At 41.8% G+C, this 22,082-nt stretch overlaps 1 protein-coding gene across 1 annotated transcript; it reads right to left on the minus strand.

The window, feature by feature from the left end:
- Positions 1–351: 351 nt before the first annotated feature.
- Positions 352–16,598, minus strand: Il20ra (interleukin 20 receptor subunit alpha). The gene is made up of 6 exons (XM_027401883.2): positions 16,471–16,598; positions 10,452–10,630; positions 9,041–9,216; positions 8,230–8,374; positions 3,257–3,396; positions 352–1,110 (listed from the first exon to the last, which is right to left on the minus strand). The coding sequence occupies exons 1-6, from the start codon at positions 16,545–16,547 to the stop codon at positions 352–354; spliced, it is 1,476 nt and encodes a 491-aa protein (XP_027257684.1). The 5' UTR covers positions 16,548–16,598.
- Between the last annotated feature and the right edge of the window lie 5,484 nt (positions 16,599–22,082).

Raw genomic sequence — 22,082 nt, forward strand, 5'->3', positions numbered from 1 at the left:
AATAACTGCACAGACATACTTGTTAGAAAATAATAAACCATGACCGCAGTTCACATTCATGTAGAAAATTCCCATCCAACCTGGAAATGCTTACTCTGTCTACAACAAAGCTCAGGGCTCTGTATTCCAGAAAGTTCCTGTGTTTCAGGATTTGCTATGGATTGGGAAGATGGTCCCATAGAAGTCAACCACCTGGAGGAGGAGGGCCAACCAAGTGCATTAACAGAGACAAGAAAGTCATGTCTGACACTGCAAAACTGGAACACAGGTTCACTCACTGGAATTGTACACTCATCTGTTGACAGACACGTGGCCTGTCACAGGAGAAGTCAGTCAACAGAAAGTCTGGGGTTAGCTTTCTATTTGTACATGTAACCTCCATTCCTGCATAAATTGCACGAGATAGTTTTCATTTTCATCCTCTGACTTGTCAGCTGCCTCATTTTTATAGAGTCTAGACAACAGGCCATCCTCTGAGAGCTGGTCTCTCTCATAATGTCCATAGTCCACAGGATCTTGGCCAAAGCTAGGGAAGGAAGGGATGCACAGCCTGCCAGTTTGAGGGTCCCAATCCACCAGCGTTGCGGACGGCTCTTCCTCTGGCCCCTCTTCTGAGGCAGGATGCCTCTCTCCCAGGTGATATAGGCCTACAAGAGATGGTCCTAAGTTTGCTAAAGCTGCCTGTGGCTCAGATAGTGTCTCTGTTGTGGATGCCTCTTCCTGCCCACAGAGCTGGTGGTCTTCGGCCTCCCCGTAGAGATCAGCTGGGACAGTGTACTCAGGGTCATTGTCTGACACCCCTGTAGGCACAATGAGCCATTCATGCTGGCTTAGGCAAACATTGCTGTTGCTTTGCTCAGCATCACTGACAGTGTCCATCAAAGGCAAAGAGTATCCTAAGCATGGCCCCTCCACCTCCTCCAGATGGGGATGCCAGCTCCCACTGAGCTCAGGGTCATTAAGGCAGGAGCTGTCGCTGCTTTGTTCCAGTAAGCTCATATCCTTTTGAGAAATTTTAGAATCATCCATCATATTGAGGGTGATAAAATTAAGTGTAATTGTTTCAGTAGGCTCGAAGAATCTTTTAATTTCATTTCCATAAATCAGAATCTGCAGAGAGAAGAGAGTGGACTTCACCTTTTCACTTTAGAGAGACATTGCAAAGAGCTGCCCCTAGAACTTCTGGGGTCACCAGCTAGTGTGAGTGAAACCTTTTCCGACCAACTCAGGAGAGAGAATTATGTTCATCCTATACCACAAAATGCAACTGGAAGTGAACTGCATCACTGTGAGTGTTTGTCTGGTGTGAGGTGTTCAGGAGTGTGACTAAAAGGAGGGCTGCCGGGGGGTCAATTAAGTTCCAGAATCTTCTCAATTCTGTAAATTGGCAACTCTGCCAGATGAATGCTGGTGAGTAAGACAGGTGAAAGTACATTCTTTATGTAGTTAGAAAGCTGGGGCTGCCCCAGACTACTAGCCCTTTCCTGAGTATATTATGAATATGAAATATACACAGGCATAAAAATAGGATATAGAAAGGGAGTATGATGTTTGGTTTCTATTGTCACCTTGACACAGTACAGAGCCATCTGGGGAGAAATTCAATGAGGAAATGTCTATGTTTGGACTAGGTTGACCTGTGGACATGCCTCTGAGGGATTTTCTTAATTAAGCTAAGGGAGGTGGGAGGATACACCCTGAACACCTTTTCCTAGGCTGGGCCTTGGAGGCATTCGAGACATTGTTCTCTGTGACACTCTGCTTCAAGCTCCTACCCTGCCCCCCCCATGACAGGTTGTAACCTGGAACTATGGGCTGAAACAACCCCCTTCTCCCCAAAATTGATCCAGTCAAAGTACTTTTTCACAGCACCAGAAACAGAATGGATACAGGGATAAAATGTTCAAATTGTGCTAGGAAAGGGAAAAAAAAGGGGGGGGGGGTGGAAGGCAATTCATCTGCCAATTTGTGGGAGATTTTTAAAAGTCTAAACCACCTCAAGGATACATGTGAATAAAGAAAATCAATAAGGCCCTGATAACCCCAGCTACTCTCAAGGCTAAGAGAGGAAAGGCCATCCAAAGCAATTTAGCCAGACTTCATCTAAGAAGAAAAGATAAAAAATTGTTTGGAGATAGCTAAGGGGTGGAACACCGTCTGCATGTGCAAGGCCCTAGGCTCCATCCTGAGCAACACAGACATAATTTCTGTTCTGCTTTGGGGTACATGGAAGGTGCCTGTTATTGAGGGAAGCATCCATGACAAGGTACAATCTTCTTGTCACCCCATGACATGCTTCCATTTAACTGCTGAGCCCATCGGGTCTTTTCACCAGATAGTCCCATAACATCTCATTTGTTTCTTCAACTTGATTCCTCTATGCTCAAGTCCTGACCATGAGCCTCCTAAGTGTGTTTAGATTCCATGTTGCAAATCCCTATCCCCATGTCCGGTTCTCCTCTTTGAGACTGCCATCTTTTCTCCCCTGGATGGCATCTTAGCTGCATTTGCTTTTACTAGAACCAGCTGTATTTATTTTCTAGAAGAAGATCTAAAACATATAGTTTTAGCGATCATAGCATTGCAATTTAAAACCTTACTGAAAATTCTCTGAAAACTAAATAAAGTACCACATACTCCCACTACACAGCCTGGTGCCTGTTCTCCAGTGTAGCTCTTCATGGGGGACACGATAGGCTGGTCATAAAATAAGCTTTCCCATTACATCTGCCTTCCCCTTGCTTGGCTCCTTTTTCTGCTTGCAGTTAAGTATGCTAGCTCTTACTTTCATACCCTCGAAAAGGAGAACTGATCCCCCCATATTAAATGTTGCAGGGCTTCCTTGTACCCCATGAGTCCTCAAACACTTGTTTTGTTTAGCCTTCACAGGTTGTCTCTAATGAGGCTTGGATTTTGAGAAAGACTTAAATTATGTTTATTCCACAATCTTATCTTAAACACTCATTAATTATAAAAGTGTTTGAAACTTGAGGAAACTTTGCTGTTGGTGTAGTTGTGAGTGAATTCAGTACAAAAGTTGCTTTTTGTTTGGTTTCGGGGTGTAGGGGTTCTCACACAGGATGGCGGCACACAAGCTATGTAAGGACTGTCTTACTCAGCTACTCTCAGCTCAGAATAAGTTTTAGATTCATCAATGGCTTAAGGGCACACCACTCTGATGTTAAACTGTCTGTTCTACTCCTCTTCTTCTCTCTCCCAGTTGTCATCACAGTCTTCCAACATGCTAACTACTCACCAAATTCGATGGGTGTTTCTCTTTGCCAACGTGGATGTAACGGTAAACTGAGTATCCCATCACAGAAAAAAGAAAGACGATAACAGATGTGGGCAAGACATACCAGAAGATGACCTTAACCTTCAATGCTGACATTTCGTCTGTTAAAGAAAAATCACAGGTCAGGACTGGACAGTTGTGTTTTTCATCTATTCACTGAGAAGCTTCAGCTAATGCTGTCAGGGGTCTCAGAATTTGTCATCACTCTGACAATGAAGTTCTCAAGGCACTGTCTGTTAGTATTCAGGCATCTATCTGTACTGGCCTGACAGGATATGCCCTCTGCTGCAGCCACTAAGAGCAACACACTACACTCCCTTTTAAAAGAGCCCTGCTCACCTCCCACCCACACGTGCCCCCCCCCGTGTGTGTGTGTGTGTGTGTGTGTGTGTGTGTGTGTGTGTTCCCGCTCTCTCCCCCTCCTCCGCCCCTTCCCTCTCTCCCCCCCTTTCCTTTCTCCGCCCCTGCTGCTCCTGTCTCCAGAGGCCAGTCTCCTCTTTTCCTTTCCCCTTTTTGTGACCCCTTTCCGTAATAAAGAAAACCCTCTGCTTGAACCCTGTCACATGGCGTGTTTGTCTTGAACTCCACTTTTTTAAAGTTACAACACCACCTAAACTACCCCCATGTTTACAGTAAGGCTGCATTAGTAACATGTTACTGGGAATTCCAAAATCTTATGTCATGCTCTGCCACGATTCCTGGCTCATGTATGGGAAAAGCAATGGGTCTGTAAGCCTAGGAATTCACAGCTCTTCAAACCAAACAGCAACACCCTCCTTAATGAAATGCCCAGGGCCAGGGATGGGAAACCTCCCTTTGAGTTAGTCAGAAGAGTCTAAGAAAACTCCTCAAATATTACAGAGTATTGCCATGCCCTTGGTTGCTTCCCAGAATTTGAAGGGAAGAGCCTGTTGCTGAAGATACCACACATTTTGAAAATAGAAACTGGAGAAATCAAGCTGGTTTTGACTTATTAGCCTCTTTCCTGAGAACCAGTTCTCAGTATTTAAAGGTACAGTGCAAGCTGCCAAGAGAGAAAAGCAATCAATAGTCCTACCCTACTACAAAACTGCAGAAAACTACAATGATTAGCATGACATGATATACTCAAGGGTGCAATAGTGTCTCTTCCATCTTGGTAGTAACCAACATCTAATTTGACCCAACATTGTCTCAACTGGAAGGAATTCATGCTTGGTACTATAAACCTAGCCAACTATACATGGCTGGTGAGGTAAGGGACCCTAGACCAGAACTTACTACTGCCACTTTCCTAAACCAATATAATTTCTAATTGTGTTCTAAATATGTATCTGTATCCTTATATCAAAAGATAAGTGTGGCTCTTACCCATCCCTCATCAAATAAGCTTGATTTTGCAGCAAAGACCATTACAGAAACCCACAACTGAACAAAATACAGATAGCAACTGACTGTGGAGTGCTCAAACCCAACTGATCCATATACCTAACTGGTCATTACGTGTAAGGCTCAGGGAACATTTTGAAGTGGGGGTGAGGTGATTTAAGTGTCAGAGGACCAGGATGTCTCCTGTGAGATAGTGTCTTCTGTATATGACAGGGAAGCTACGCCCATGGAATCTAAAATATATGGCCACCTAAACAAGATCAGTTGACATGGCAATATGGGTGGGGAGATGTTATAAGACACCACCCATAGATAAAGAGCTACAGGTAATTAATAGGGGCTGAAAGAGGGACAGTCAGTCTCAGGGATAAGGACCCTGGTAGCTTATCTATTCCCAAATAGTCAGCCCTAAACAAGTATACACAGAAACAACACTAAACTGACTCAGAAGGTTTTGTGTGTGTGTGTGTGAGAGAGAGAGAGAGAGAGAAAGAGAGAGAGAGAGAGAGAGAGAAAGAGAGAGAGAGAGAGAGAAAGAGAGAATGAGAGAGAGAGAGACAGAGAGACAGAGAGACAGAGAGAGAGACAGAGACACACAGAGACACACAGAGACACCCACACACACAGAGAATGAATGAATAACAAGAAAATGAAGTCATGAATTTGAGAAGTAACAGGGCAGGACATAGAAGGAGTGTTGTAGTGGGAGAAGAAAAGGTTAAAGTGTGTAAATACAGTGCTTACATATGAAAGTCTCAAAAAAAGATTAAAAAATTTAAGTTAAAACAAAAGATCTCAATCTCTTCCATGCTACTTTTGGGATTCATTGTCTTGGGCTGGTGGCACAGTCCTTCCAGGAAGGACTGAAGCTTAGGGATAATTATGGGAGGGTGATAACTCACTCTTAGTTTTGCTGTGCTGTAGGCTCATGACGAGTGAAATGTCTATTCAATAATAAAAAGGCTTAGTGAAGAGATTTAAGAGGAATACCCTGGCTCACAACAGAGCTGATGCAGGCTCCATTGTGTCTGACAAATTTGTGAAGCTTGTGGGGACTACTTGGAAGATGGGCTGGTTGATTTTATATTTCAATGTGTGTAGGCTATAGATATTTGCTAAACACCACTCTAGATGCTTCTTTAGATGTATAGTTTTTAAATGAGATTTAACATTTTAATGAGTAGATTATGAGAAAGAAAATTGCTCCCTGTAATGTAGATGGTTCTCATCTATTCAACTGATGCTCTTAAGAAAAAGAGACTGATGAAGCTGAGGAAGGGAATTCTGCGACCACGTGCCTTTGGGGATGAACTGCAATGCCAGGTGCCCCTAGGGTCCCCAACTTGATGCCTACCCTACAGATTTTGTGCTTTCCAGCTTACACAATGACAAGAACTGGCTCCTTAAAAATCTCTCTTCTATCTATCTATCCTGTTGGTTTTGTTTCACTGGTGAATTCTAAGTGCTGCAGAAACACACACACACACACACACACACACACACACACACACACACACACACACACACACACACACACCCTCAAAACATGCACATTTAGCAGCAACCGAAAAACCCTAGAACATTCCTGATACACTAATAAAATCAGCCAGTGTGTCACAGGAGCATTCTAATTCATGTGGATGTTGGGTGCGCTAGCTGTCTGGAGGGAAAACAGCATAGCATCTATCCCCCTAACTACCATCTATAGATGAGAAACAGATGTATTATGATAGCGATCAACCACACCAGTGGGAAAATCCATCATGGGTATCCCTTGAAGACTCTTCTACCCACTCCACAGTCCCCGGAGAGAGTGCTCATCTTCCTACACAGAAATGTGCCAAGACTGTGAAGCAAATGCAGTGATTGTTGTTCTGCTTTGCCTGGCAGATTAGCCCTCAGCACAGCCCTGATTGCACCACTAGAGCAGGCTTATCCAGCCTAAGAAGATCATGGCAATTGCTGGTTAAGTACTAAGTGTGTATTAGCACATTTGCTACAATAAACCTAATACATTCCATTTTCATTTGGGGATTTAGTTGAGAAACTTCAGGAGCAGAATTTTTTTTCAAGGCATAATCCCAGAGGAGATAAAATTGATTTTTTAAAATAAAGAAATCGGTGTCTTGGAATGTCTCTCTGGTGATTGATTGGGTGGAATATTATAGGGAACTTCAATACTAGAAGTGGTGTGCCTCTATCTGTTCCCTTTACTGCACTGGTGAGGAAATGGGCTCCATGTTCTTACTGGGAAGAAGCTGGTTGAGCTGTTCTTGTCTGCCTTAGCTCTGCCAGCTGAGTAAATGAGCTCCATTGGGAATGCACTCCTACCATTTGGCACTGATCAAAGTGTTAGGAAACACAGCACTTATTCCAGACACAAAATTGATTCCTCCAGCCTGCTTTGTGACCCTTTCCTGCTTGCTTAGCATTTGAATTTTATTTGTATTAGGGTAGAGAATCCTGTCTTGTCAAAAAGATGACGTGATAAAATGAGACTCGGAAGTAAAGCTACTTACTGTTCATACTAGTTTTCAACACTCTTTTCCTTTTCCTGGGGACTATTTTATCCTGAAAGGGAAGAGGAAAGCAATGGGGGTGCAGGTGAGGCAGGAGTAGAGCTAGGGCTGGGAGTTGTTATTTTCCTATTTTTCGAGCAGGTTTTCTCTCCATAGCCTCGGCTGTCCTGGAACTTGCTTTATAGACCTGGCTGGCCTCAAACTCAGATATTTACCTAGCTCTGCCTCCTAATTGCTGGGATTAAAGGTGTGTGTCAACACTGACTGGGTAAGGGCTGTGAGTTCTTAGTCAGGGATGGGGAAAGAACCAGCACCTGAGGCAAGAGGTTGTGAGCATTTGTTAGAAGGGAGTATCCGAATGATAACGGATGAAGACCATCTAATGATGCAGGGGAACTTGAGGGTCTATCTTTCCTCCATTTTCAGGGTTTGAGTCTTTCTCTCTGTAGGGCAGACACATTATACAAATGCATGGCTCATAACTCCAGGTCTTTTAAAAAAAGCATTCAGAACTTCAGTTCCCTGGGAGCCTTGCTCAGAAAACATTAGAAGGTGGCAGAGAGAAGCAACCATAGGAGAGTGATTCTCACAATCTCACATCCGCCTGCGGCTGACAAGTGACAGGTAGTGTCTGAAGGCCACCTAAGAAGCCTGTAGTTTGTATCCCAAGGGGGAATCAAAGCAGTGGTGTTTGAAAGTGTTTGCAGAACAATGCTTTGCTTCCTGCTGCATAGTTCTTGAGTATTCTGGAAGCCTTGGTTAGAGTGACTATGCCTGGATAGAAGAAAAGTGACATGTGTGGAAGGTCTTTATTCTGTTTCCCAAGGTAGGAAGCTATGTTAATTGGGGAGGATTGTTGCCAGGGGACTCCTGGGGCTTGCTGACAGTTTCCAGATGTTGTGACAGTTTCTTCTTCAATACTGACCAAACTCAATGGCAAAGCCCCAGATAGTTCAATGCATTTAGAGAAGTAGACTCTACCTAAACTGTTGTATTTTTTTTATCATGTTTCTTTCCCGAAACTAGCTAAAATCTCTTCCAGCTTACCTTCCAAAGTACTGATGCATTGCTTCTGAGAAGGCAGAGTGAGGCGAGGGAGTCCTGGGACAAATGACTCCACATGGACACAATACAGAGTGCTCGGTTCCAGCCAGCGGAGCTCAAGTGTGCTGTTGGTGATACATTTGGACCACTGGGGCAGGGAAGTACAAACAGAGATTAGATCCCAGGACCTCCCCAGAACAGCTCTAGGAAGAAGTGAAAGACCAAGAGACCACTGGATCCTTCCTGTCACTATAAGCTTTGTTTTTTTTCAGCATAGTATCCAAAACATACTTTCATTTAGCTGAGCAAAACATAGTCATGGACCAATTCTAGGAACACTCCTAAGTAATAATTCAAGGTCAAATTCTTGCTTAACTTTGTCCAGTGTTCTTGCTCATATGTATGTATATGTGTATACATATATATACTCTATGTTTATATATAGAATATTATATATTCTAAGGTGTATAATCTAATATATATGTATATATACATACACACACATACATATATATTTTAGATCCCTGGAAAGCAACTGACAGATGATGAATAAGTAAACAAAGCTTCATCACGTGAAATGCTGGATTGCTCTACACTCCAGTTGTGACTTTATCTCACTGTTAACAGTGTGCTTCTGCAGGGAAAGGCCAGAAGTCTCCTAAACTCTCATTTTTATCTTGTACAATATCTATTTTGAGTATTATCAGCTACCACATTCTCAGAAGAGAACCGAAGCACCAGGATTGCCCTTGCCAGCGGCGGCGGCACAGAAAGTGAAACCCAGAGGATAGACCCCAACCCAGGCAGGGCTCACCATTCTTCTTGACTTAGTGTTGTACACAAACACGTTGTACTTCAGATTGGAGTATATTTGTTGCATAGAAACAGTGTCATCTTTGGGATTTCTTTGCCACTTCTTTGGTGCTGTCAGGTCAATAGAGATGGACTTCTCACCAGGTGTCAGGGCAACCTCTGGTGGACCAACTTGTGCTTAGAGGGGAAGAGGGTATCAGCATTTTCAGGTGTGGAAGAACCTATTACAGTATAGTCCTTCATGGATCAAAGACCTGACACCGCCCTCTTATGGGAGATCCTTTCAATATAGAAGCCCAGAGGCTTTTTGCAGGCCACAGGATCTCTGCTGCAAGGACTCCACCAGTTTGTGGTTTGAAAGCAGACACTGGCAGCAGTATAAATATGTGAACAGGGCTGGTGTCCTGAAAAACTTCATATACCCACACTGAAATTTACAAAATATTTTCTAGATAGTTTATTCTTTAAATTTATTTATTTTCATTTTATGTGTATGGGTGTTTTGCCTGCATGTATGTCTGTGTACCACATTGCATGCATTACCAGGAGGGGCTGGAAGAGGGTGTCTGGTCCTGTGGAACTGGAGTTAGATGTGGTTGTAAGCCATGTGGCTGCTGGCAACTAAACCCAAGTCCCCTGCAAAGAGCAACATGGACTCTCTACGGCTGAGCCATCGCTCCAGCCCTGACAATGAAATCTAAGTTTCATATCATTTTCACATGTCAAATATGATTTTTAAAAACAATTTAAAAATGCAAATAGCTCATGTCTGTTGAACAACAGAGGAGCTGGATCTGAGTTGAGCGTACAGGTTACCAGCCTCTCACCTGGCAGACCCCTGGAAAAGGACCACTGCCTGTGGCCTTGGAAGCCCTTGGGTGTTTCATTATGGTAGCTCTGTCTGCATCCTTCATGGATGGGTCAGTCACGTATCAAGGGAAGGAAAAAAATAGCAAAAAAAAAAAAAAAGCAAATATTTGTGCTGAATTCTGAGTTACACCCAGAAACAACGGCACAATATGAAGTTTAATTTAAAAAAAAAAGAGATTTGGTTGTGCAATCAGGGCACCCTATAATTTTCCAGGCACATATCAGTGACTCACTAACCCACAATATATTTTTTTAAAGCATAGCCTCTGCTATGATAAAACAAAATCAAAGCTTGTACAAACAATGTACCTATGTTTAATTCTGAATCTGAGAGAGACCTTCAAGATGCTTTGGCCAAACCTATCAATCTACAGATTTGGCTCTGGGGTTATCCACATGAAACACCAGGGCTGGGTACTCCACCTGCTCTACAGACCAGAGTCAAGCAGACACTTTCTTCTGGATAAAGTTCCCTATGAGGCCAGAGTATCACGACAGGAATCCAGATTAGTTCATGCTTAGCAGACAGTGGCATTACTCACTTTCTAAGAACGGATAGAACCGTCTGGTTTCAGCCCATTCGGAACACTTGGTTTCCTGCATGGCCTTCACCTTGGCGTAGTACTGATGCTCATAGTCTGAGGTCTCAGCAGAAAGATCGCAGTAGGTCCTGCTGATGCTTCTACATTCAGATGCACCTAGCCACTGCTTCTGCCCATATCTGCTAAGAAAGAAACCATGGATTAATAATGAGCCCCCTTACATGCTTTATAACCTTAAAAAGTCATTATACAAAATTTACCAGAGGTCCTTCTCTTCAGCAAAACACAGAGGCCTGTCATTCTGATATGATCAAATCCCCTTTTGCTGTTGTCAATATTTTTTTTTATTAGCTGTCAGGAGCATGAGTCAGAGTTTCTATAAACACCTTGCTTTCCTGTGAATTATATTCGGAAAGCATGCTACAATTTCAGTGACAGTAAAATTTTTATGTACTGTGGGATCAATCTCTAGTAATTAAGTTTTTAGTCTACTATACACATATATGCGGTTAGTTTGCTGGATGGGTTAAAGGAAAATTAACCTTTTTTATTGGAAGAGAAATTACTTTGACAATCTCATAAAATTTACAACTTTACTAAGTATTAGGAGTCAGGGGAAATTTTTACTAGGATGCAGCATTTGAGAGTATACCATACCTATTGCTATCAAATTGAGCAGGTTGTTCATATTTTTGTTGTTGTTGTTGTGTTGTTAAAATTCAACATCCAAAGAAAATGGGGAGGGGCATACTTTCAGCACTTCTCAGGTAAGAGAGACCGTGGCATAAAAATTCGGTCAAGTGATAGGTCAGTTGAGGAGACAGGGTTGTACTGGAGGCCACTGAAGGGATTAGAGCAGGGCTTTGAGGAGCCAGATGAAAGACATGGTTTAGAAGGCTAAGAGGTCGTCGCCAGTGTGCTGGTGGTAGCAATCTAGAGAGTTGTTTGGAGGACAGTGCTGTGGTCCAGGTGGAAGATGCAAGCAGCATGGACAAGGATGGGAGTGGGATGAGTGAGGACATGTCGAAACGGCATCTATTAGGAGCCAAGACCAGGTGATTGAGTACACACAAGAGATCATACAGTAGAGATGATGAAACATCTTTTTCTGTTTAGGTCAAGAGCATGGAATATGATTTACAAGATACACAGATCATCAAATAAGAGTGGGGTTGGGAAATTAGGAAGGGGAAGGGTAGGAGGAGGTAAAAACTAATAAATTCAGCAGTTCCAGGCTGTGTTTGAGGTATGTCGGAGTTCTCCAAATGCATGAGCTCGGGGTTCAAAAGAGAGGTATGAATGGGAGGTAGTGATTTGGGATGGCTTAGGCAGGAATCCAGCAAAGTGTGGGTTAAAACTTCAGGAGTGTTACCGTAGGCACAAAATAGACTTGGGAATGGCAACAAAAGGGGGAGTGCAGAAACATTCATCACGAAAGTCACGGGAAGAGGATGTCTTGATAAGGAGTATTTGGCAACATTGTTGGGCCGTGCCAAAGTTGGCAGAAGATGTGGCAATAGAGTTCCGAGGCAAATCTCTTTCATTTCTTAAATGCCACATCTGCCAAAAGATGTTAGGAATACAGCCAGATCTTAATCAGCTTCTCCTTGCAGATTATCAACAGCACCTGGGGACTTTCTGATCAATGATGAAAAGTGGATCTGTATTTACATATATAGCTATATTTTGATTCAGTTCACAAAACATACTATCTAACACATAGAAACAGGTTGTACCAGATTATCCCCAAACTTCTCTGCTTGGTGTGCATTTGGTTGCTTACCACTGCACACTATTCCATTTCTCTCCATAAAAGATACTATTTATGCTACTCAAAACTGATCTACTTTTCAATTTCATTTTGTTGTTTTGGTTTTTTTTGGTTTTTTGAGATAGGGGCGTTGTATAGTCCATGCTAGTCTTGAACTCACTATGTAGCTGACAATGACTGTGAACTCCTGATCCTCCTGCTTCTACCTTCCTGACCCATCAACAGGTCTTGACTTGAAGTCAGAAAAATACTGTCATTGATTCCTTTATGTTCCCTTTTGTAAACTGCCTCATTCCACCAAGGGCAGGGCATCTTCTTACCAGGCAGATGCTGACAAAGAAGAAAATGCCTGTCACTGCTATCTGAATGGGAGATCTGACAAATATTACAGGAACAATAATCTCCTGCAGGGTAAATCTTGTGGGGGCCTTGCTGGTAAGCACAACAAACACCTATGAGTATCTGTGATGAGTTGAGGCTGGTACTCCAGGCTTATACATTCCGTCTGTGTAGCAAGCCCAGGAAGTGGGCTTCATTGTTTTTGACCCAGTTGTACAGAGCAGGAAACTGAAGCTCAGTAAGACTAAGGGATCCAGTCAAGTTTGCAGAAGAGGCAAAAGGTTTGTCTGAAATTGGAATCACTTCCCCCAGTGCAAAGCTGGTGTTTTAGGTGCTATGCCATTTTCTACACTAGGTTATTTTGTGGGTATAATTGGAACTTTCAACATTTTGCTCTGGAAACAAGTCTCACTAAACAGTATGAAAGTGTGTAACCTGCTCAAGGTCACTCAGCTAGGTTCACAGCCTAGCTTCGAACCTAGGACTGTCTGACTCTAGCACTGCATCTTGTGTTTCTGTCCACCTAGTACATACCCAGCCATGTCAGAACTCCCACGGGGCAAGTGCCTTTTTAAGTACTCATTTTTAAAAGTTGCACACTACAACTTATTTGTTCCCATACAGCTGTGAAGGTCCTGGATATCCTTTCTGAAACACTGGGAAGTCTGAAGGACAGAGCGAGCTCTTTGCCCCACCTAATGGAAGGAGGAGTGAGGACACTCTGGTGAGCCATTGCTCTCTGCCAAGCCGAAGTCTCTCTTTAAGCACCAGCTCCTGAGTCCATCCTTGGAAATGAGAATGGGATTCTAGACAGTGGCTACCCGGAGTATTCCCCGAGGACATAATGGTCAGAATTCATTTTCCAAGGACAAAAATGATCATTCTCTTTTGTAAATGTCGTGCATGTTTTTAAATGTTCAAACCATCATACAATTCAGGAAGTATAGCCAAGGGAGAAATAAATTACCCTACAGCTCATTAGCCAGAAATATTTGGTGTAAATGATGCTGGGCATGTTATCCTACTTACAGGAAGAAGGGTGATTAGACAACCACATTGACAGAAATCAGGTTGTACCTGAAGCACGTTTCCAATAAAACAGTGATTTTTATTTGATTTGAATCTTAATCAAAAGAAATGAGGTAAAATGAAAAGAAGCACTGAAGTTCAAGAGTTCTGTCGCTGTGAGAAATATTAGTTCCTTATGACCTAAGTGAAGAAGATGGTTTTGAAGACTACTGAAAAGTTAGTTACTAAAATGATGATACGAAGTCAATCCTTGGTGTCCACGGGTTCCACCTCTGTAGACTCGGAAACTGTGGACAGAAAATGTTGGAGGAGGAATAGAATCTTTACTGAACATCTGTAGTATGGCAGTACTTTGATAGCATTTATGCTGGTAGCATGCATCATAATGACCTAGGGTGGCTTAAAGGGTAGATTATAGGCAAATGCCATGTCATCTTATAGAACCAATTCCTCATGGATGCCAAGAAAACAAGGAAGTTCTAGTCATACTTCCTGTCACCATTCAGTCTAGAAAAATCTATTATACAACCTGGTTTTTCAGTACATGCCTGTCATCCTGGCCCAAATGGCTAGTTTTTCTCTATCTAGTCTTGGGAGCTAGATAGAGAAATTAAGAGTTCAAAGTCATCCTCAGCTTATATTGAAAGTCAGAGGCTAGCCTTGGTTACATGAGGCCCCATCTCAAAAACAAGAATGAACAAACAGAAAAGATTGTGTTGTTTATCTACTTTAATAAAACAACACGGGCCATTATTCTACAAATTCTTCTTTTACTCCCATTGGAGAAGCTTTTTATTCTAATTCCCTTTCCTTTTTCACTCTCAATAATCAAGGAGGAGTTTCTATGTGTCCTGGCAGTAGTCTCTCAATAACCACACAGAGACTTAATATTATGAATTATAAATGCTAGGCCAATAGCTTAGGCTTGTTACTAACTAGCTCTCACAACTTTAGTTAACCCATATTTCTATTTATGTTCTACCACGTGGCTCGGTACCTTATCTCAGTATGTCATGTTCATCTCCACTTTTCTCTGTGTCTCCTGGAGACTCCTCAGACCCCGGTGACTCCACCCTTCCTCCTCCTGCCACCATCCTCTATCCCTGAAAATTCTGTCAAGCTATAGGCTGTTAGCTCTTGATTAGCGAATGAGAGTAATACACATTCATAGTGTACAAAACGATTGTTCCCCAGCAGGTAGGTATATCTTATTTTCTTACCAGCTCTTTGGATATAGCCACCTGTTGGCTAATTAGGCGAGCCTCATCTGTCACAGACTGAAAGCTGTGTGAAAGATCCCAAAATGAAACCAGCAAAAAGAACTATTATCCAAGCCCAGGAGACCCTGAGAACTGAGAGAAACAGTAAAATAATGTCTAAAAGTCTGAGGTGTAGGAGTGGGAGTCAGGCAATGAGCTTGTTCTGTGCATAATTTTAAACTTCTGCTTCTGTGGAATACTCGTTTATCAACTCTGTTATCCCCTCTGCTGGACCCCTGTCTGCCTTTTGCTCCTAGACTCCTGGGTCTGAGGTAGCTCGTGGCACTTCTGTAAGGTCATGATCTGCTTGGGCTGACAGCTATCCTCTGTCTCTTCTTTCTTCCTGCATCTCTCTTACTCATTGTCGCTGTACTGTGACCGGGCCTCCATGATGAGTGTGTCACTTCAGATCCCCTTCTTATGACATTCTGTGGCACCAAACTGGGGCTCCTTGGGGTTATCTCATCAATCACTGACAATGAAAGACACTAACTTACCCCTTCTTAGAGTGTTAGACTTAAGCACTTTTTAGCACTTCAGCATTTACTAGTGAGGAATTTAATTATTTTCACTCATGAATCTCAAGTGGTACAGATGGGAACTGGTTAGATGCTCAGTGGTTAAGAGCACTTGCTATTCTTCCAGAGGTTTCGAGCACTCACACCAGAGGCTGGAAAATTCCAGCTCTGGTTGATCTGGATTCTCTTCTGGCCTTCATGGGCACATTGAGCATACACTCACACAGAAACACACACACACACACACACACACACACACACACACACACACACACACACACACACACACACACACCACATATAAATAAATAAAAGTCAATCTTAAATAGAAAGCAGTTCTTCCTTTTTAAAGCACTGGTTTGCTTTTGGCATCTGTGTTTTTACTCTGGGTTCTATAGAATTTGGTTTTCTTGCTTCACATTTACTGTCCTTTTCCTTTAGTCTCTGAAGATGGATACTGTCTTGTCCATTTTGCATTCTTTCTTGCCTGGGAAGGGTCTTGAAGGGCAAGTGAAAAGTGTCCATTTGCTGCTAGGTTTATTAGAAACAAACCATTGCATAGAATTCTGCCTCTTTTGAGCTAAGGTCATTTCCAAAAGCTTAGCGGTCTTGGAGTTGGTGGGTTGCCTTGTTTGCCCAGCCATAGACTCCCTCTCTACCTTCTTTTCTCCACTTATTTCACTTGTTACCAATTTGGTGTGCATTTGCACGTGCACTGGTGTGTGCACACATGCCCGTGCATGTACCACAGTGCACATGTGGGTGGAAGAGGACAACTAGCTGGAGTTAATTCTCCCCTTCCAGCATGTGGATCCCAAGAATGGAATTCAGGTCCCTCAGTCTTGCTGGCAAGCACATTAACCTGCTGAACCAGCTCGCTGCCCCCCTTTTCAAGTTTTGTAAGTATGCCCGAATCTCTTGCCTGAATGTTCAGTGCTTCTTCTGGCTCCACAAATTATAATTTAGTATAACATCAAAGAAATGGAAATTGTCCAAACATTTTTCCAAAGAGCTTGATGCCATAGAAAGTTTACTTTTGCACAATCAACAGGAGTCGGAGTCTTGTGTTTATAAACGACTTTCAAGGAAAAGAGGCAACTTACATGAAATACTGCACAGTGTATGTGACTTCGACTCCACGTAGACCCTCTGGTGGATTCCAGTGCAGGACATTCTTCATGTTGGTAGACAAGAAGGTGATATTTGTAGGTTTCGGCAAACCACCAGAGACACAAGGAGCTAGAAAAGGAGTGGCGAGAAACTGGTGTTTTTATGGAAGGAAGAAAAACTTAATCCTTATAATAAGTGGCTGACCTTTGGAGATGGCCCCAGTGCCTCAGACTCTGCATTTCTTCTCAGACTGAACCTGAGTGAATGCTGTGATTCATCCAAGAGCATGTAGCAAATGTGACTCTGGAATTAAGGCAGAAGGTGGTCTCGTAGCTCCCACCTTTTGTGCTTTTAACCTCCTGAGCTCCATGCAAAATGACAGCCAGAGTGATGTAGAGAAGAGCTGATAGGTCATTTGAGGAGAGGATTGGCTGTCTTGATGTCCCAGCTGAGCTCAGGCTTCCGCATGAAGCAGTTGTGCCCATTCCAGCTCCACCTGCCATAGACTGAAGCTGCAGGAAGGGCCTCAAATGAAACCATCCAAGCCATGCAGCTGAGCCCCAGGCAACCCTGAGACCCATGAGCAGTAACACCACCGAGGTCCCCAGCAGTTGGTTTGGAACAGTTTGTTAGGCACCAACACGAAAAGGAACAATTCCTCTGGAGGCCATATTCACTACAAAGGCAGCCACTCCCCACTGCTCACCACAACTCAGTTAAAGCCCTTCCTTGTGGGTGTCAAAGCACAGTGCCTGGCCCCACCCTGCCAACCTGCCTGCTGCCTTTTCTTCTCTTAAGTGGGGTGACAATTGCCAACCCACTGTGCAGGCTGCTGGCCTGTTTTAAACTGGCCTTTAAATTCCGGGAGTCTCATATTGGTATTATTCAGATCTTAAAGTTAATTAAGAAACCTGGAAATTTTCCTTTATGGTTATACACCCAAAGTTTTATTTAAGCACGAATCATTTTAAAATACACAGTTATGGTATTAAAGACGAGAAAATTTCTCGTGGATGTTATTGAAAGGTTGGCATTGTGGAGGTTGGAGCTTTTGATTGGTTTCACCAAAGTGTATAATCAAGCAACAGATAGGAAACCAGCCAGTGCAAGGTTAAGTTATTCATTTATATGTGTGTGCACATGTGACTAAGTATGTGTGTGTATGTATGTAAGTGCACATGTGAGTGCATGCATGCATGCGTGTGTGTGTGTGTGTGTGTGTGTGTGTTTATGTGTGCAGGTACTCAGAGCCACGGATGGCAGAGGAGGCACTGGATCCCCTGGAATTTCAGTTACAGACAGATATGAGCCACACGATGTGGATTCTGGCAACTAAACTCTGGTCCACTGCAAGAGCATTAAGTCCCCTTAACCACCTAGCCACCTCTCCAGCCCCATGTCTTTATTTTTTAAACACTAGCATACTCACATAATTCTTCTGTAAGTTAAACTCTGTCTTAGAGGATCGATTTATAGAAATCTTCTAAAAGAAATTATCAAGGATTGGGATGCTACCAAAAACAATAGGAAGAACACAATTTTTTCTGAGGTAGGATGACTTCTGCCAGTGAGAGGGCTCATTGGGCAAAGGCTCTTTCAGCCAAGTCTGAGGACCTGGGTTTAATTCCTGAGACCCACAGGGTGGACAGAGAGAACCAACTCCTAAAGGTTGTCTCTTGGACTTGTGTGCTCTTGCTCCCTAAAATAAATAAATTGTTATAAAAAATGGGATAGGCTGATCCTTTCTTTGAGTGTGTGGCAGGTTGAGGATGGAACCCTGGGTCTTGAATATGCTGAGCATGTCCTGTATCCCTGAGCTACCTCCACGATCAGGGATGAGCCAGGAGTTAAAATAAAGGAAAAAGTTTAGTGCTAATATGTAGGCATCAAAGCATTAGCTTAACACTGGAGAGATCACAACATATCGAGTAATAAATAGTCCACCAGATTTTGTGAGGAACTTATCCTTTTGTAAACATACATATTTTATTCTATGAACCTGGAGAACATAAGATTCGATATTTGCAAATGAAGCTCAGGAAATAAAATTTAGCTCAGTCACTGAAATGGGGTCCCTTGACACTGGTATGAATTAGCTGGAACTAATGTCAAGGAAAGGAATTAGCTTAATCCTTTGGGCAATCCTTGGCTCCGATTAGCTCTATTTGATGAATTATAATACCACAAACTAATAAGAAAAAGAAAAAAATCATTTGTTCTGGAATTAAACTTTGCAATATGACTTTGATTCTAAGCAAGATAAGCTCTTTAACAGCTGGGCAGCTGAGTGTCTGTAGCTATGTGTAAGCATGCACAGTGTTTATCATGCATGCCACTTTGTACCTTGATTGCTTTTTTAAAACTACCTCAGTATTATTTTAAAGAAGAAAGTTAAACACTCAAAAAGAAGTGCTGCCAAGTTTAACCGATCGCTGTGTGCACAGGGCTAGTGTGGTGGTGTGTGTGGTGGGAGACTCTCTGAAGGGCCAGCTTGTCCTCACACCTTTGCTTTTCACACTTCTCTTTGGAAACACATTGTGAAAACTGATGCTGGAGGTTTCTGTAGAACACAGATAATGTACAGTGAGCAGTTATTGGTGGTTTAATTTTGTGCCATGGATTAGGAGCTCCTAAGTTTTAATCAGATTTTTGAAGAGGGAACAAGGAAAGTAGAGAGGCAGTACCAGTGACTGAAATAAGTCCTGATCCTTCAAGACAGAAGAACTGCTTTAAGAAAAGGAAACCTCTCAGATCCTCTTAGGTCTAAAATACTGTGGTCCCACATTTTTAAATGTCCCTGGCATGTGTGGAGTGGGAGGTATCTTATGAGAAATAAAACTAAAATAGACTGCATTATGTTATCACTGATGAAAGAAACTGCCAAAGCATGGCTTTATAGACATAATTGATAAGGAATGGAATATTCTGATGTGTAGCAACATGATCTGGAGATATAGATCCTAAGTAATCTTAGATCTTATCATCCAGGCATATTGCCTCAAAGTTTATATGCATGAGTATTGTCTTTTGTAACAACTAGTCTCTTTTTGCCTTTTAAAATTAGTAAACGATCCCAAAACTAAAGATGCCTAAAATATGCCCCCCAAAGATTTAATAAACACTTTAGACTAAAAAGAATGGATTGCTCATTTAAATTAAATTTGGTGGCTGTTACAAGGGAACAAAGCAGCTGTACACTTTTGAAATGGATTATGCTCTGCAATACACTGTCAATTATTATGTTCACTGGTTGATAGACATTTCTCTCTCTCTCATTCTCTCTCTCTCTCTCTCTCTCTCTCTCTCTCTCTCTCCCTTGTGCATGTGGTATAAGCATGTGTATGTTCATGGTTATATTTGCCCCTGAATGAATGCGTGTCAGCCAGAAGTCGACATAGGTGTTTTCTTTGCCACTCTCCATATTTATTTATTTATTTATTTATTTATTTATTTATTTATTCATTCATTCATTCATTCATTTTGAGAGAGGGTCCTACTCTGAACTTGGAACTCATTGTTTGTGCTAGACTGGCTGGCCAGTGAGTCCCTGGGATCCACTTGTTTCTGCCTGTACCTTTTTTATACTGCAGTTACAAATGTGCGCTGGGCGTGCTTGGATTTTTACCTTTTTACACGTGTTGGGGATCTGAACTTGGGTACTTATATTTTGCAGCAAGCACTTTATCTACTGAGCCGTATCCCAAGCCTCTCAACAGGAATCTTGATTAATATTTTGTCATTGTTCAAATGGGCTTTAGCCACAAATGCTGGGCTAATTATCAAAAGGTTATCAAACACTGATGATGATAGGTTTCAGAGTGTACACAGCTTTTGTAGAAACACTTTTAAAGTAGATGTCACTGTCACACTTACTATTTCTCAAAAGAATACTGCTGTCTCCAGTCCTGCAGATCTGTTACTGGGACCGACATTATTTGTTTTATTGTTTAGGCAGAAAATATATTATTTTTGGATCATCTCCTTGTCAATGAATCAAAGTATTATCCAAAGGGTGGTCCCACTCTGAGCAAAGTAGGTCACATCTTATGTCTCCATTTCTCTGGGATACAGAATATATTCCTTGTTGTGACATGACTTGCTGGTTTCCAAACTGTTTTTTTTTTTTTTTTTAAATCAGAGCACATTAGGCCATGTTAATCACCTTCACTCAAGCATAGTACATTTTGTTTCTCTGCTCATAGACTATTTCCAAAAATGTATGCTAGTCAGTTGCTGTGGCTTGGTAGTAATTTGTCTATCTGTATCAGTCATACCTTTGGTTAACTATGGATTTTAATGATTTGTCTTTGGTCTATGACAAAAAATAGTTCTGACTACAGTGAAGGGTTATGACTATTCTCATAGCTGCTTGCCCTCTTGGTCCAGTTCTCATTTCAATAGATAAGGGGTCTTTAGAACAACTGAAAATGGTATGTTTTAATCGTGGATATAGTATGAACATAAAACTCAAAGCAGAAGACTGTATAAGACACACAAATTGTGAAAATCTTCATATCTTATAGTATGTAGTTGATGACAGGCAAGTGTGCAATAGAAATAGTTGCTAAGGTTTAGAATCCTTTCTGTGATAGTGTAAGTCTATGTGTTTCACACAACCAAGTCAGTCAGTCTCCACAGAAGCCCTGCGGTAAGTTTCTGTTATCATCCTAATTATACAGATAAAGCAACAGAGAAGTTAACTGCACAAGTTCATGTAGCTAATCTGGAGAGAAATGGGCTTGAGAACACACAATACCCTCTTAACATAACTCACCTACCACCATTGCAAAAGAGAAGTTATATAAAGAGAAGTCAGAGCTTATGGGAAAGCATGTATATTCTATGATGTTGATATATAAAATAATTTAAGTGTTACAATGATTTGATAATGACCTGATCAACACATTAAAAAAAAAAAACCACCACATCCTGTAATAGAAGGCTTTCCCTTTTCCTGTCCGAATACTGTCTTTTATTTTCTTTCATATCTGACCCTAAAGAATCCAAGTAGGAGCTATACTTGTGAAACACATTCCGAACAATGAGGTGATGGCAAAGGTAAGGGTTCCTAGACTGAGTTTATTCCAATTTCTTTTAAGTTGATGACTATAGAATCTCTATTAATTTGGAACCATAGTAAAACTATGTATTTCTAAAAAATTCACCTTAGCCTTTAACTTTAGCTCATTGACTTTCCTATTGAACACATTATAGTCAATTCCACCCATATGGATGTGAAATACTTATTCATCATTTTATTTATTCATTTAATTTTTTTGTTCTACAAGTTGAATTGTATCCTTCCCTTTCCTTATATTTGTTGAAACCTTAATCCTCAATATCTCTGGATGTGATCTCATTTGGAAATAGGCTTGGTGCAGAAACTCCATTAGTTTGAGGTCACAATGGAGCAGCATGGGCTCTTAATTCAATATGACTTGTGTCTTTATAAAAATACAGCCATGTGAAAAGACACAAACACAGAGAGGGAATCATTTGACAATGGCAACCAAAGCTAGGATGATGCATCTGCATTCACGTCAAAAACTCCCTAGGACTTCCATAAGTTAGGGGACTTCCATAACTTGAGTAGACACAAGTTATT

The sequence above is a fragment of the Cricetulus griseus genome, chromosome 2 (assembly GCF_003668045.3).
Source record: "Cricetulus griseus strain 17A/GY chromosome 2, alternate assembly CriGri-PICRH-1.0, whole genome shotgun sequence".
Lineage (NCBI taxonomy): Eukaryota > Metazoa > Chordata > Mammalia > Rodentia > Cricetidae > Cricetulus > Cricetulus griseus.